The sequence below is a fragment of the Rhododendron vialii genome, chromosome 4a (genome assembly GCF_030253575.1).
Source record: "Rhododendron vialii isolate Sample 1 chromosome 4a, ASM3025357v1".
In the NCBI taxonomy this organism is placed as follows: Eukaryota; Viridiplantae; Streptophyta; class Magnoliopsida; order Ericales; family Ericaceae; genus Rhododendron; species Rhododendron vialii.
The window spans coordinates 39,394,366-39,408,648 of NC_080560.1; the positions used below are offsets into that span (position 1 = coordinate 39,394,366).

The following is a 14,283-nucleotide window of genomic DNA, read 5'->3' on the forward strand; positions in this document are numbered from 1 at the left end:
TCGCTCGCGTTTGCATTCTCTCTCAGGCACCGCACGGGAATTATGTGACTTAAGTTCCCTCTAAAAAAATAAATATTTATTTTTTGATTTAAAAGTAATATATTATAAGAAAATAAAATGTTTCGTAAAACAAATATTTAAAAGAGTAATTCTACCTCTACATCCAAAACACACACTCACACACATTAATGTGCAGTGTATGTATGAGTGTATATTTAAGTATGATCCTAAAAAAATTATATTTAAAAAATAAAAATTTTAGCGGAACGAAAACTTCTAGACCGTCCACGGGCCGTCCACGGGCTTTGAATGAAATGAAACGAGACCATCCGGTAACGACGATTGTTTTGATCATCTGCTGCCGACGTTTTTTATCCAAGCCGTATCTGCCGTTGCATTGGAAAGCGTGCCGTCTCTCTCTCTCTCTCTCTCTCTCTCTCTCATATACACCATTCCAAACTGAAACTCATACCAACAACGCCTGATACCTCATCGCTTGGAGGATCAAAACAGGAAAGCAGTCAGACGACGCAGTTGCATCCATGGACACGTCAGCTCAACGCCGCCTCCGCGCCATTCAAAACCACCTCACCTCCACCGCCGCCGGCAACGACGAGCGGTCTCTTCTCCGACCGAACAACACCGCCGGCGAGTTCTTCTCCGGTACACACACTCTCTCTCTCTCTCTCTCTCTCTCTCTCTCTATATATATATATATATATATATATCCCTCTTTACTTGTACTCTTTAGCGATTTAAATAAAGGTCGGTTACGTATTCTATCGACAGGAAACAGAATTTTAAACCTCTGATGTTACTGTTACTTTATGTATTGGCCGATATCAGCTTTATATGGCCGCATCGCCTTTTATATTTCCGGATTCTGTGTTTTGAAACCCTTGTGTGCTTATCTGAGTTGATTTGAGATATGCCAGTTTAGAAGTTTTTTGTTTCGATGCGACGGCAAAAAGTTGAGAAAAATGACTCTTTTTTTTTGAAGGTAGGGTTTATTGTTAGATGTTAGGTCCTTTTCCAATCTCATGTTATTATTCCTGCTTTTTTGTTGTCTTTCCTTTTCGATTCCATATGGGCTTGTTCTTTTGCTAAGGGTTTGGGCCCCCTCCACTTTACGAATCTTGATGATTTTCACTTTCAGTTTGAGGTTATTCTTTATACTCTAAAACAAATTCAGTTTCAGTTGGGCCCCCTCCACTTAATTGGCTTCGTTTTTGTGGTTGTAATCCTCTCAATATTCTGCAAAATTATACAAACGGCACGATATTTAGTTTTGAGGTTTCTGATTTTTGTCTGGTGCACGATTGATTAAGTATACGCTTGGGTTGGGGTAGTGCGGCCAACGAACCGAGCTACTCGAGAGCTGCTTGTTTAGGCTCGGCTTGAGTTTGAGCTCAATACTCAAAAGCTAGGCTCGTTAAGTAAATTAGCCAGGCTCAGCTTGTTCACAAACGAGCCGAGCTCGAGTTTTCGTCTCGTTTGGTAGCTGAGCTGAGCTCGAACACGAGCAGCTCGGCTCAGCTCTTTTGCACCCCTGGTTAGGGGGGGGGGGGGGGGGGGGGGGATGGATCACGATTTGATGACTTTGTTTTATAAATCATGTGTCTGGGTCAGCTCATGTGCTGAGGGCGCAGTTTAGGTCGGGAAAAATTCTATATGGACTGACCCACAAGAGTTGAAAGCACCTAGGAAGTTTCAAACTTAAGACATAGGAGGGAGCACCCCCCAACCCCCCCCAGTAGGGGTGTTAGTCGAAACCGGAAAATCGACCGAAACCGGAAAAACCGGACCGGACCGAATTTTTTAAACCGGTTGAATAATTTCGATCCGGTTCCGGTTTTAAAATTTTTACAAACCGGTTTTCCGGTTCGGTTTCCGGTTTACGTCGTCTAAAAACCGGTCGAAACCGGACCGGATATATAATATAATATATACATATATATATTAACCCCTTTACCAATTGAGCCCTAAATTCCCAAAAAAAATTTCATTCTACCCGCACCCCACAATCCCCTCTGTCTCAGACTCCCACTTCTCACTTCTCACTGCTCCCACTAGATCTGTTTTTACGGATTTTTTTTGATGTATTGGGCTCAAAATTGATCATTTTTTGTTGGGCCAAAAAAAAAGTGTTGAATTATGAATTTTTGTGGGTTGAATTGTGAATTTTTTGATGTGTTGGGCCAAAAATGTGGCCCATGAATGAAAACCGGATTAACCGAATAAACCGGACCGAAACCGGTTGAACCGGTCGAAACCGGACCGGTTTTATTTCAACCGGTTCCGGTTTCAAAAATGCTAAAACCGGATAACCGGTTTCGACCGAAAAAATATTCAAAACCGGTCGAAACCGGACCGGTATCACCCCTACCCCCCAGTCTCTGACTCTCAGGCAGTACACCGGGACTGTAGCTAAGCGGTGCTAATTGCAAGAACCTAAAATATTGCTTTTAGAGAAGTATTGGGAAGTAAGGATTTCTACAGAAGGCTTGCATCTTGTTTGTAATTTTAATGTTGCAGAATGTTTTCGATCATATGAATGACTAGTAGCGGCAGAGTGGAAAGGAATCTAGAATGTGGAAATAATGCTTTATTGTCTTGATATTTGAGAACTTGGAAGCAGTTAAGCAAGGGACAATGCAATTGCACATTACCTTTTTCTTTTCCCCTTCTTTTTAGTTATTATTATTATTTTTGTCTCAGTATGTTGCAAAATTATACGACAGCATTGATATTTAATTTTGAGGTTTCTGATTTTTGTATAGTGCACAATTGATTAAGTTGAAGCTTGGGTTGGGGGGAGAGGGAATCACAACTTGTGAAGATTTTTTTTTTCACTTTATAAATCATGTGTCCTGGTCTGCGCATGTGCATCCTGAATAATCCCTGTGACCAAACCTACCATTTTCTAGCGGGGGCGCATATTAAATCGGGAAAATTCCGCGTGGACTGAGCCTCAAGATAGCACCTAGAAAGTTTCGAACTTAATAGCTAGGAGGGAGCAAACTTCCCAAGTCTGACTCTCAGGCTGACCACTGGGTCTGTGGCCAAGCGGTGCTAATTGCAATAACCTATAATATTGGTTTTAGAGAAGTTTTGGGCAATAAGGATTTCTACTTGCATCTTGTTTGTAATTTCTAATATTGCATAATGTTTTCGATCATATGACAGACTAGTAGTGGCAGAGTGGGAACAGAATGCCAATATCAAATTATGGAAACTTTTGAGTTTTTGGATACATCGGAGATAGGACAGTTCTTGTGGAGGAAATTGTATATCTAATTAGAGGACGTCATAAAACAAAGAGGAATTTCCTCATATAGCTGTTTTGTCTTTGAGGAAGCAGGCAGCCAAGATTGATGGGGCAAACATTTTTGGGATTTGGAAATTGTATATTTAATTAGAGGACATCATAAAACGAACATTTTTTTCTCTCTTACACGCTCGTGCGGGCACAGGCACAGGCACAGGCACCCACGCTCACCCACACACCCATGGGACCATGCGCGCGCGCACAAAAACATACCCTAATGAGGATGTTGTGTTCTTAGCAGAGCAGGGGTATAGTGCAGTGCTTCCAGAGAAATTGCAGACTGGGAAGTGGAATGTGTACAGGTGGTGATTCTTAATCTTGATAATTAAGCTCTACGACCGTAATTTGTTCTTAAAGTCCCAGATGATGCAGATCTGCATGGTCTCCTTTGAAGCTTGTTAGCAGGTTTCCAGATCATCCTGAAATTGGTACCTTACATGACAATTTTGTGTGAGTACCCCTCATTCAATTTGTTGTTTCATCATTGTTAATTTTTAAATAGTGTCTACTAATTTCGTTTCAATGTCCATTTCATTGAGAAGTATTTGTCACTATGTTTGTTTTCCTTTTGCAACAATAGGCATTCAGTTGAGACTTTTCGGGACTACAAATACTTGGGTACACGAATTCGGGTCGATGGTTCAGTTGGAGAGTAAGTTGGTTATGTAATCCAAGCTGTAAATTCATTTTTGATGCTCCTTGTTCATCTCTTTGAGTTTCTGATCGTTTTTAGGTACAAGTGGATGACATATGGAGAAGCAGGTACCGCTCGGTCAGAAATTGGTTCTGGTCTAGTATATCGGGGTATACCAAAGGCGAGTAGTTTTTAGTAAAATTGGGTTGAATATTCTTCTTTCCTTTATGACGTTGTTCCTAAATACCATGTGTTTTCCATCCACTTGCATCTCGAGTTGAAGTTCTTGGATCCTTTCTCGTTACATATCTCACTATCCCAGTTGGTTGGTTTTACAACAGGGAGCTTCAGTTGGGCTGTATTTTATCAACAGACCAGAGTGGGTAATTGTTGATCATGCGTGTTCGGCTTATTCGTACACTTCGGTGCCTTTATATGACACTCTTGGTTAGTGATTAGCTGTCTGTTGTAATTTGAGTTTTGGATCTTTGCTTCGTTAAGACTTTCCAGGCTCTCTGATGTAACACTCTGTTGCTTGTCTGCAGGTCCAGATGCTGTTAAGTACATTGTAAACCACGCTGTTGTGCAAGCCATATTTTGTGTTCCCGAGACATTGAACATTGTGAGTTTTGCCATGTTAACATTGAGAAAAGTCATCACGTTAAGCTCAAGAGAATATAGTCGTTAAAATGTTTGGTTTTGTTGGAGGTTAGGCTGTTATATTGGAAAGAAAACTAAAAATGAAACTGGTTCCCTTGAAGGAGATGAGGGTGACTGGATTTTTCGTTGACATCTATAATTACACATTTAACAAAAATTTGCTTATTTCCTGGTCATGGTTTACACCTCTTATCTCTTTGATTTTGCAGTTGTTGAGTTTCTTGTCTGAGATTCCGTCTGTACGTCTTATAGTGGTATGAAAACCCATTTTCTTACTAACTGAATCACCTTGAAGAGATTTTACTGCTGATTTGATAGTTCTCTTGTTTGATTTTCACTAGGTGGTTGGAGGGATCGATGAACTTCTGCCATCACTTCCGTCGACCACGGGAGTTGAAGTTCTTTCATATTCAAAGCTACTTGGTGAGGTAATTTAATGTCTTCTCAGTATTTTGTTATTTGCTCTGGAATTGATATATGGGTATGTATAATAATGTGGTTGCTCTAGGAGACTACCAAGGGGATTAGGAACTACTGTGGATTATAAGTTTGGTATAACTGAAGTGGAAGCGGTAATGCACTACATCAGTTTTTCCGATATTTGTAGCTCTACCACAATTGCATACCTTTGTATCTGTTGTAGCACTTAACAACTATGTTAAGATTAAGAATTTTCAACGTGATTGGAGTCAAGCTGTGAGACCATCTGTGTTCTTAGTTGAACCTGTGATATTTATCAGTGCTCTCTTTCTCATTCTTTAGTTTTAAAGCTTCTTAAATTTTGACTTTCTCCTGAGGGTCCTAATACATGTAGGGGCATAGTATTTTCAAAATTTCTCTTGCACATATTTCATGGACGACTCCGATCTCTCAAAATTATTCTCGGTTATGTCCAGTATCCAGTTATTAGCTTTTGCCTCCTGACTTGATCCTTGGATGTTGAGTCGAAGTATGCTAGTTACATGCTTCCGGCCATGAATGTCAATCGATTAGTGCAGTCAGTATTTCATTAGTTTCCATTCAGCAGCGGGCTTAAAGTGCAGAGAGCGTTAGGTCTACTTCAGCTCAATGAGGATCCTTGTCCAACTCCTAAGGATCATGCTGAGTGCATCTTGGTCTTTTATTTGTTAAGTTGTTTTCGAATTTTGTTCTTTTGTTCAGTCAAGTTGGTATTTGGTCTCTGAAGTCATGAAGTCTAGACATATGCATAGGTAGATGGAAACATCATATATTGTACACAAATACCTACTTACACTGTCGATGAATGCTCAACTTGTGTCAAAGGTGTCCATGAAACAATTAGCATTCCCTATTTTCTCCCTTTGGTAGTGGGGGTTTCTCTTAGTGGACACGTGCTGTGGACATGATTTGCTTACATTACTCTTCGGCTTACGTTACTCTTCTCTTTGTTGTATTTCTCATCAAGGTCAGGTTTCAAATTTCATAAAAGTATGTTTAATGCTCTGGTTATGCAAAAGTATTCATTGTCACCTTGTTATAGTAATCTACTTATACTCTACTTCCACTTGCCTAAGAGAAAAGTATTCCTATTTTGTGTATGATTTCTTTTAGGGCCGCAGTAACCCTCAGCCTTTTTGCCCTCCAAAGCCTGACGATGTTGCTACTATTTGCTATACAAGTGGAACAACTGGGACTCCAAAGGTAGGTATTTAAGCTTTGGTGTACTTTTACTTTTATGTTAAAGCATACTCAACAATCTTTGACTGCTATAGCAAGTTAACAAGGTCACTCTCTTTTCAACTACTGCAAGGGAGCTGTATTGTCTCATGGAAACTTGATTGCGGATGTTGCTGGGTCAAGTCTTGCCGTCAAATTCCATTCTTCGGATATGTGGGTATCTAGTTTGACAATTTTTGCTGCTTTAATTTTTTGTAACTTATGCTAAATAGAAAAAATTTGGGTAGAGTTCCATGTATGTTGGTAGCAAGAGGCGATGCCACCTTACGAGGTGTGGTGTCAGGTGACCCCATGCCAAATTTTTTTACTCCTACTGACGTACTATAAATTTGTGATTGGTTAGCATTTGACATCATCAAGATGAGATATGACCCCAACCCATGATATAGTTGCCCTGAATAATTATTGCTTCACAACCTTTGCACTTTTCTCTCCCTCACAGTCCTGCTTTCTTTTCAACCTAAATGCAAGGTTTTATACTTATTAAATTTTAAAAAGATTGAAGAAGTATATGTTACTATGTAATTGCCAAAAATGTAAGTTTTACGAGTTGTAGGTATTGGTTTTAGATTCCATTTATTTAAAAGCTCGGGGTAATAGTTTCGAATTTGGGAGACTACCGTAACTTTTAACCATTTATGTATATATTTACAAGTGTATATGCATATTTAAACTTTATGTTGGTCCTTTAAAATAATTCCTGGAGTTGCCATTGTTGGTAGCTAATTAGAAGTAAGCAACGGGGCCATATTACTCTACTACGATTATTTAAAGTCCAACATCACGAGACTTACTCATTAAGGCAAGACTTATGATAGGACAAAATGGCTTCTCGGATTGCTTGAAGGACTAATCTGCATGCATGGAACTGTACATAAGTTTTTTTTTTTTCAATTCTAGATGATGGAGTTGAAAAGTTTTGTTACAATGTATTTACCTTTTCCTGATCTTTGATTCTTTGTTTCTTGACAGTTTTATATCATATCTTCCTTTGGCTCACATATATGAGCGGGCTAACCAGGTCACCTGTGCGCATTATGGAGTTGCTGTTGGGTTCTACCAGGGAGTATGACACTTAACCAGGCATTTGTTTTGAAACCAACAAATTTCGTCAGTTTTATGCTGCATATTAAGGAATCCTGTTTAAGAAGTTTGTTTTAAGACAATTGATATTTGCGAGGGAGGTGTGTCCATATGCAGAAAATGGAAAAACTTGAAGCATGGTTCATTCAAGCAATACACGGCTGACAGTGTTAGTAGTATTCACGAAATTGACCATGAATAATTGCATTAGTTGGTGGTTAAATCGAATCGAGGAAAATGGAAGCATGAGAACTGTGTCATGGTAAGCAAAAGTAGCTCCTTCAGGGGCAAAACCAGTTCATCAACTTAACAACTCGAGCTTAACTTAATATGTTTTGAATAATAAGTCTAACGGTAGAAACTCTGTGCTGCTTAGCATTAGAATTTTGCTAAAGTCTGAGGGCAGCCGCTTCATGCAAATAATGCCAGATGTTATGTCCCTACCTAGTTCAACCGACCAGCCCCCCTGAATGATTGAGGCCTGCATTACATAGTATGCTGCTATTTCTTCCAATATCCTTTAGACAATTATGGACGACGGTCACAGATCATGAATCTTGTCACATGTCAAGTATTGATATAAAGTGTCAATGTGTGAGAATATTTATGTTGGGCCTTAAGTTCGTAATTTAACCTCTGTGTGCAGGACAACTTGAAACTAATGGATGATATGGCTACTTTAAGACCTACTATATTCTGCAGTGTTCCTCGGTTGTACAACAGAATATATTCTGGGTACAATTCTGATCCAATGCCTGGTTAAATTACTGATTTGATTTCACATACATAGCCATTTAGCAATCACATGGCTTGGCTGGTGTAGGATTATGAATGCTGTGAAGACATCTGGTGGTCTGCGAGAGAGGTTATTTAATGCTGCCTATAATGCTAAGAAGCAGGCTATATTGAACGGTAACTAATTTATTAACCAACATGTCTTATGTTTTTTTGGGTCTACGAGGCTTCTTTCGTTCCTATATTCTTTCAAATGTTATTCCTTTGCAATTAAAATCTCGTTTGCCGTTAGCTTGACTCTTTCTAAATGCACATGTAAAACATTAGAGGAAAAGGTGCTTTCCATTCTCATGCATTTCTTTATAGGAAGGAATGAGTGACTATCTTGTGATGGTTGAAGTTCTATGTATCTGTGGTGAATTTTACTTGCCTATCATGAATTAGCTAAATCATCCTTGATTGGCAGACAGTCAATAATTAGTTACATTGAGTTTGGGATATGATCTAATGCGTACCCAACATGTTAAAAGAATAGCAAGGCGATGATTATCAGTCTAAAAGGAAAGGGCAACTATCCAAGGATAGTTTGTGGTTGAATAAGAATGTGTGAAGTCAAAACTGATCAGCGTAAACCTTGGCAGAAGTGTCGATAGGAGAAATAAATATGGAAGATCAAATTTTTCCGATAAATAAAAAAAGAAAAAACTAGAATTTGGAAACATGAAAAAACTTCATCGTAGTTTCTTCAATAGTTTATGTCAAGTTGTATGAGCTTCCACAAGCCAGCTCGTTTGATTTGTTAAGCGTCGATCGTCACTAGTGAGTTGATCTCATTGTTGCATATCCAGCTGGCAGCCAATTTGAGAAAATCTGGATATGGAATAAAATATCAACATAGTTTGACGAGATGGGATCATCTTAACTGACTGACATACAAGGAAACAGGATAAGAAAGAAAAGAGTAAGCAGAGAATCCTTGTGATCTTTGCTTTTCATCCTTTTTTGCCGGAAATCTTAGAAAACTTGAACAACTTATTTACTTCTGTGCGTTTCGCATTGCAATCATCTCTGTGTTCTCCCGTCCCTTCCCTTTTTCTCCCAATTTTTTAAAAATAAAGTAAATTAAACATGACGATTGACAGAAGTGAACCAACTAGTTAGAGGAAAAATCCTCCTGTTGAAGTTGTCTTTGTGAAACTCTTTCAGGGAAGATTCCATCTCCCATGTGGGACAGGTTGGTATTTAATAAAATTAAGGGAAAGCTTGGAGGAAGGGTTCGTTTAATGGCATCAGGCGCTTCACCCTTGTCTCCTGATGTAATGGACTTCCTGAGGGTGTAAGCTTATCGCTTTCTTCTCCTCAATGACTGCATAATGTTACTATATATGTTGCCTTTTCTTTTAACTTCCTGTTTCTCTTAAATGGCGCATAAATGTTTGATGTAACAGGTGTTTTGGTTGTCATGTTCTGGAGGGATATGGTATGACTGAAACTTCATGTGTTATAACCTCTATGGAGGAGGGCGACAATCTTTCTGGCCATGTTGGCTCTCCTAATCCTGCTTGCGGTGAGTTGTTGACAAACTTTCATATATTTGATTGACCATGTTATACCCACGTTATTTCGTTTAAGCATCAATTCAAATAGATGCATACTACTTGTTACTCTGATAAGTCAGGAATATCGGCCTTAGAGCTTCTACTACTATCGGCTACCTAACTGTCGGGATTTTAGATAGCAAGGTTCACTGCAGCCTTTTCTTCTTTGTACCCCTGCCTCATCCACCTGGAAGACAAGTGCTCTCAGGCTCCAATTGAGTAGGGTTATTTATAAATCAGGGAAATTGGGTAGACGAACAAAAAAAAGGAGAAAGGAAATTGGGTGTACATGTGTGAATGCATTACGGTAACGACTGATTCTTTCCTTTGATGAAGGCTGCATGTTTTCTTTACCATTTAAAATGAGTGCTATTCATTTTAAATTTTTTTGCGTGTGCGTTCCACGGGTTGGTGGGGGGACTTTTACTCAAGGAACAAAATGATACGTCTCCAATTAACTTGGCATTAGAAAAAGTAAATGGCATGTTTCTTGCGGACAGCCTACTGCTGGGGTCAGAAGGGGTCAGAATGTGGATATTGGTTATATTATTGTGTCGGGCTTCGTTATTTGAGCCTCCAAAGACCTTTTCTAGTTTGATACCATATTGAACAACAAATTAGGCACTAGGTTTTCTTGCGAAGTTACATTAACCACAGTTGTACTCTGACATGGTTGCAACTATATTCTGATATTTATCTTACTAATCAGGATTGACTAATGTATAGTTTCTACTTTGTTCTTCCAGAAGTAAAGCTTGTAGATGTTCCAGAAATGAATTATACATCCGAGGATCGGCCCTATCCACGGGGTGAAATCTGTGTGCGAGGTCCCATCGTATTCCGTGGCTACCATAAAGATGAAGTGCAATCGTACTTGCCTTTCTATCTTACCAGTTCCTCTTCTTTATCTTCAGTTTACTTCCCTTTCATTTCTCCAATCCTTACCCCATGTCCTCCGACCCCCCAAAAGCGCGTGCATGCACACACACAAGGGGATGTACTTGTAACTTGTACTGAGTATTGGCATAATTAAATTTAACAGGAGAGAAGTAGTTGATGAAGATGGGTGGCTTCATACAGGGGACATAGGGTTGTGGTCAGCTGGAGGTCGCCTAAAGATAATTGATAGGTGATATGACACTATCCTTGTTTTTTAATTATAAGTTGGTATCCTAGTGCAGCCAATGGACAACTAATCCAGGAGACCAATTCCACCATCCACTAGCAAGGGCTCCAATTAAAGCTGGGACAAAGTCTTGCAGGAATCAATATCACGTGGATGAGAGTTGAACCCAAGCCATATGCTTCTTGAGGTCCCTAGTTATAGCCGGATGAATTTATAGCCCCTAATTGCTTGGAATTAAAAACTTAAATGGCATGTTTCTTGTTGACAGCCAATTGCCGTGGTCAAACTAAGTACATCTATTATAGACATGCTGTTGGGCTTTTTGCCATGGTAAAAAGAAGATGTTGGGCTTTGCTAGTTTGATGCCCGATTGAACAACAAACCTCTCTCTCTCTCTCTCTCTCTCTCTCTCTCTCTCTCTCACACACACACACACACGAACGCACTTGTTTCTGTTTCCAAAACATGGAATACCCTTCACTGTTGGTTTTGGCTGAAAGCCGCCTCAGCTAGGATGGTTCTGATTGTATGCATTGGTTTTTCTTTTTCTAGATTATAAGATCCATGTTGTTTCCCTGATTCATTTGCAATGGGAGTGTCTTAACTTATTTTTTGCGAGGTTGCATGCATGTGCGAGTGTATTAAAATTGTCATCCTATTCTGACAGGAAGAAGAACATATTTAAGCTGGCACAGGGTGAGTACATAGCTCCTGAGAAAGTTGAGAACGTATATGCTAAATGCAAGTTCGGTGCTCAGTGCTTTGTTTATGGTAAGAAAATTATGTTTCCAGTGTTCTCTCTGTCTATTTGCCTGTCCGTCTATCTATGACTGCTTTGTATTCATGAGTAGGTGACAGCTTCAACTCCTCCTTGGTTGCTGTTGTCTCGGTAGACCCAGATGTATTGAAAGCTTGGGCTGCAAATGAGGGCATTAAGGTGATTCTTGGTCTTATTACTTCAGTCTGCAAACAAGAAATTGTAGTCAGCGTAATTATGAAGTCAAAGATTTTCAGCTCAAGTGTGTACAGTTGGTCCTCAAGATGTCTGAAAAGAATTGTTGACTTCACAGTGATCAAACAGCCATTTTTACAGCCATTTTTTTTTTTTTTTCATTATACGAATGTTGCCTTGAGATGAAACGGATGAGAAGGATGCATGATGTGAAGGTCCAAACTGTTGGCCAATGAACCACACACACAATAGCACGATTAGAAAATCAATCACAAGAAGAAAGCGCGAAATGGATAATGGCAAGATTGCTTATGTCTGCGGCCTACATCAGTTTTCACTAAGTAATGAAGTAGAATACTATATGGGCTGCTAAGAGCAAGTCTACCCTACGTTGCCAAAATAGCATTGCCAAAGTCCTTTTCTGGCTTGCTACAGTGTCAAAAAAGTAAAAAAATTAGCACTGTTGCTGCACCGATTTGATGTCATTTTGTGCAATCTCAAATCTAGACTATTGGATTACACTATCTCATTTTTCAATGCAAATCAAATGGTTTGGTTGAAGTGGGAGAAATGGCAATACCATCTTCGGCACCAAAGATGGTAGCCATTTTGTGGCATGAAGAAATAGGAATGGGTGGACTAAGATATTGCCAAAAAAATATGCGAAATTATGTCAATGGCAAGATAAATGGTGGTAAGGTGGACTTACTCTAATGTAGCAAGTGTTAAATGTGCGACGGTTATTGAAAATTACCTTAATGCCCTTCAAGAAGAAATTACGCCTCTTCGAACATGTGGTAAGATGTCCAATACTGACCAGGCTTCACAACCCCACAAACTGTCTTTTCGAGAGAAGTTAGTTTCCTTTTCATTGTTTAGTTTGCAACCTTGCCAACATGGGCTTGGATGGTTAATGACATCTTTTTGTGCCTAAAATTATCCGAAGATTTCCTGTTTTAACCATTCCCTGGCATGATGTGGTACCAATGTTCATGTCCAGTACAATGATTTAGAAGAATTGTGCAGCGACCCAAGAACAAGGGCCGCTGTCTTGGCTGACTTGGATGCCCTTGGAAGGGAAGCTCAGGTATTCTTGTGTAGAGTAATGTCATTTGCTTTTAATATATTTTTTGCCCTTAAAGTAACCAGAAATATGGAGAACATGTTTTAATATTTTTATTTTTGGTTTTGTATTACACTTCAGCTGAGAGGTTTTGAATTTGCAAAAGCTGTGACTTTGGTGCATGAACCCTTCACTATGGAGAATGGTTTGCTCACACCAACATTCAAGGCAAGCGTTAATTTGGAAAACCCGTTACCTAAATTGACATGGCGAGATGCACTGAAATCACCATTATCTGTCCATTGTCTACTCTCTTTTTTTCCCAGATCAAGAGACCTCAAGCAAAGGCGTATTTTGCGAAAGCGATAGCTGACATGTACGCCGAGCTTTCAACGTCTGATCCTTCGCCCCAGAAACTGTTGTGAAGCACAAAGGAAAAGAGAGAGGAAAGATAGAACTTAAGCCAAGTGTGTCTGCTTGGGATTCATGGAGCTTACGGCCGGAAGTATTGGAACAACGAAAACAGCAATGAAACAATTCCAGTTGTTGTCCCGTTGAATAACGTATTAACGTGGAATATCGATTCTTTTGGTTTGTTGTTTTTTCCCTCGCAAAATTAGAAGAAAGAAATAAAATAGTGATTGGGAAATAATTAGCTGATTCTTGCAAGGTCTCTCAAGTTCATTGAGAACATATACCTCTTGTAGTCCAAAATAAATCGTTATTACTGTACCAAATTTTCAAAGTAACTAAATTTCACAAACTAAGTTGTACTTTAAAATTGTACTACACAAAGATCCATATATTCTTGTGAACCTTCAATGGTGGTGAGTTGGCCAGTAGGCTCTGTTTGTGTTGCTAGAAAATAATGTCACAGAACGAATTTTCCGTCTCCGTTCGTTAGCCGGGTCTGGCCAGTGGACTCGTTGCTTTGTTGCATTAGGTTTCAGTTCGTTAGCCGGGTCTGGCCGGTGGACTCGTTGCTTCGTTGCATTAGGTTTCAGTTGCAGAATATACGCGAAGAAATCCTTTAACACACGCCTAAGTTATGCATCATTAGCTAGTTGGACCATAATGAATGCAACTGAGGAATTCTTACTATTCTTGGCCTTGGTAAGCTCTAGGTGAGGGCGATGAGCTCTAGCTCAGTTGACATTTCCTGATATTTCTTATGTGGGAGGCTAGGGTTCGAGCTCTGTCATGGGTGTTTGGAATTTAGGACTATGGATAGCTTCTGAAATTCATTGTGCACTAACCTACTATTTACAATATTGAAAAAAAAAAAAAAAACACTCTACGTGAGGCTCCATCATCGTTTGGCATGAAGCCTTCTTCAACCGTTTTGCCAGATGTAAAGCCAAATCTTACCAACATGAGTTGAGTCCAATTCTAATTGAATTTCATAG

At 39.4% G+C, this 14,283-nt stretch overlaps 1 protein-coding gene across 2 annotated transcripts; it reads left to right on the forward strand.

Moving 5' to 3' along the window:
* The first annotated feature begins 343 nt into the window (after nt 1–343).
* Nucleotides 344–13,644, forward strand: LOC131321644 (long chain acyl-CoA synthetase 6, peroxisomal). 2 transcript variants are annotated; one of them, XM_058352528.1, is made up of 23 exons: nt 344–663; nt 3,567–3,630; nt 3,701–3,778; nt 3,909–3,980; nt 4,062–4,147; nt 4,308–4,409; nt 4,508–4,584; nt 4,832–4,876; nt 4,964–5,050; nt 6,195–6,284; nt 6,394–6,473; nt 7,293–7,386; nt 8,050–8,138; nt 8,227–8,315; nt 9,345–9,474; nt 9,587–9,705; nt 10,483–10,606; nt 10,779–10,865; nt 11,530–11,633; nt 11,714–11,799; nt 12,815–12,901; nt 13,019–13,105; nt 13,204–13,644. In XM_058352528.1, exons 1-23 carry the CDS (start codon nt 543–545, stop codon nt 13,300–13,302), a joined length of 2,097 nt encoding a protein of 698 aa, XP_058208511.1. In that variant the 5' UTR covers nt 344–542; the 3' UTR covers nt 13,303–13,644. The 2 variants fall into 2 exon arrangements, with proteins under 2 accessions (XP_058208511.1, XP_058208512.1); XM_058352529.1 differs by having other exon boundaries at nt 345–663; nt 3,570–3,630.
* Nucleotides 13,645–14,283: the final 639 nt, after the last annotated feature.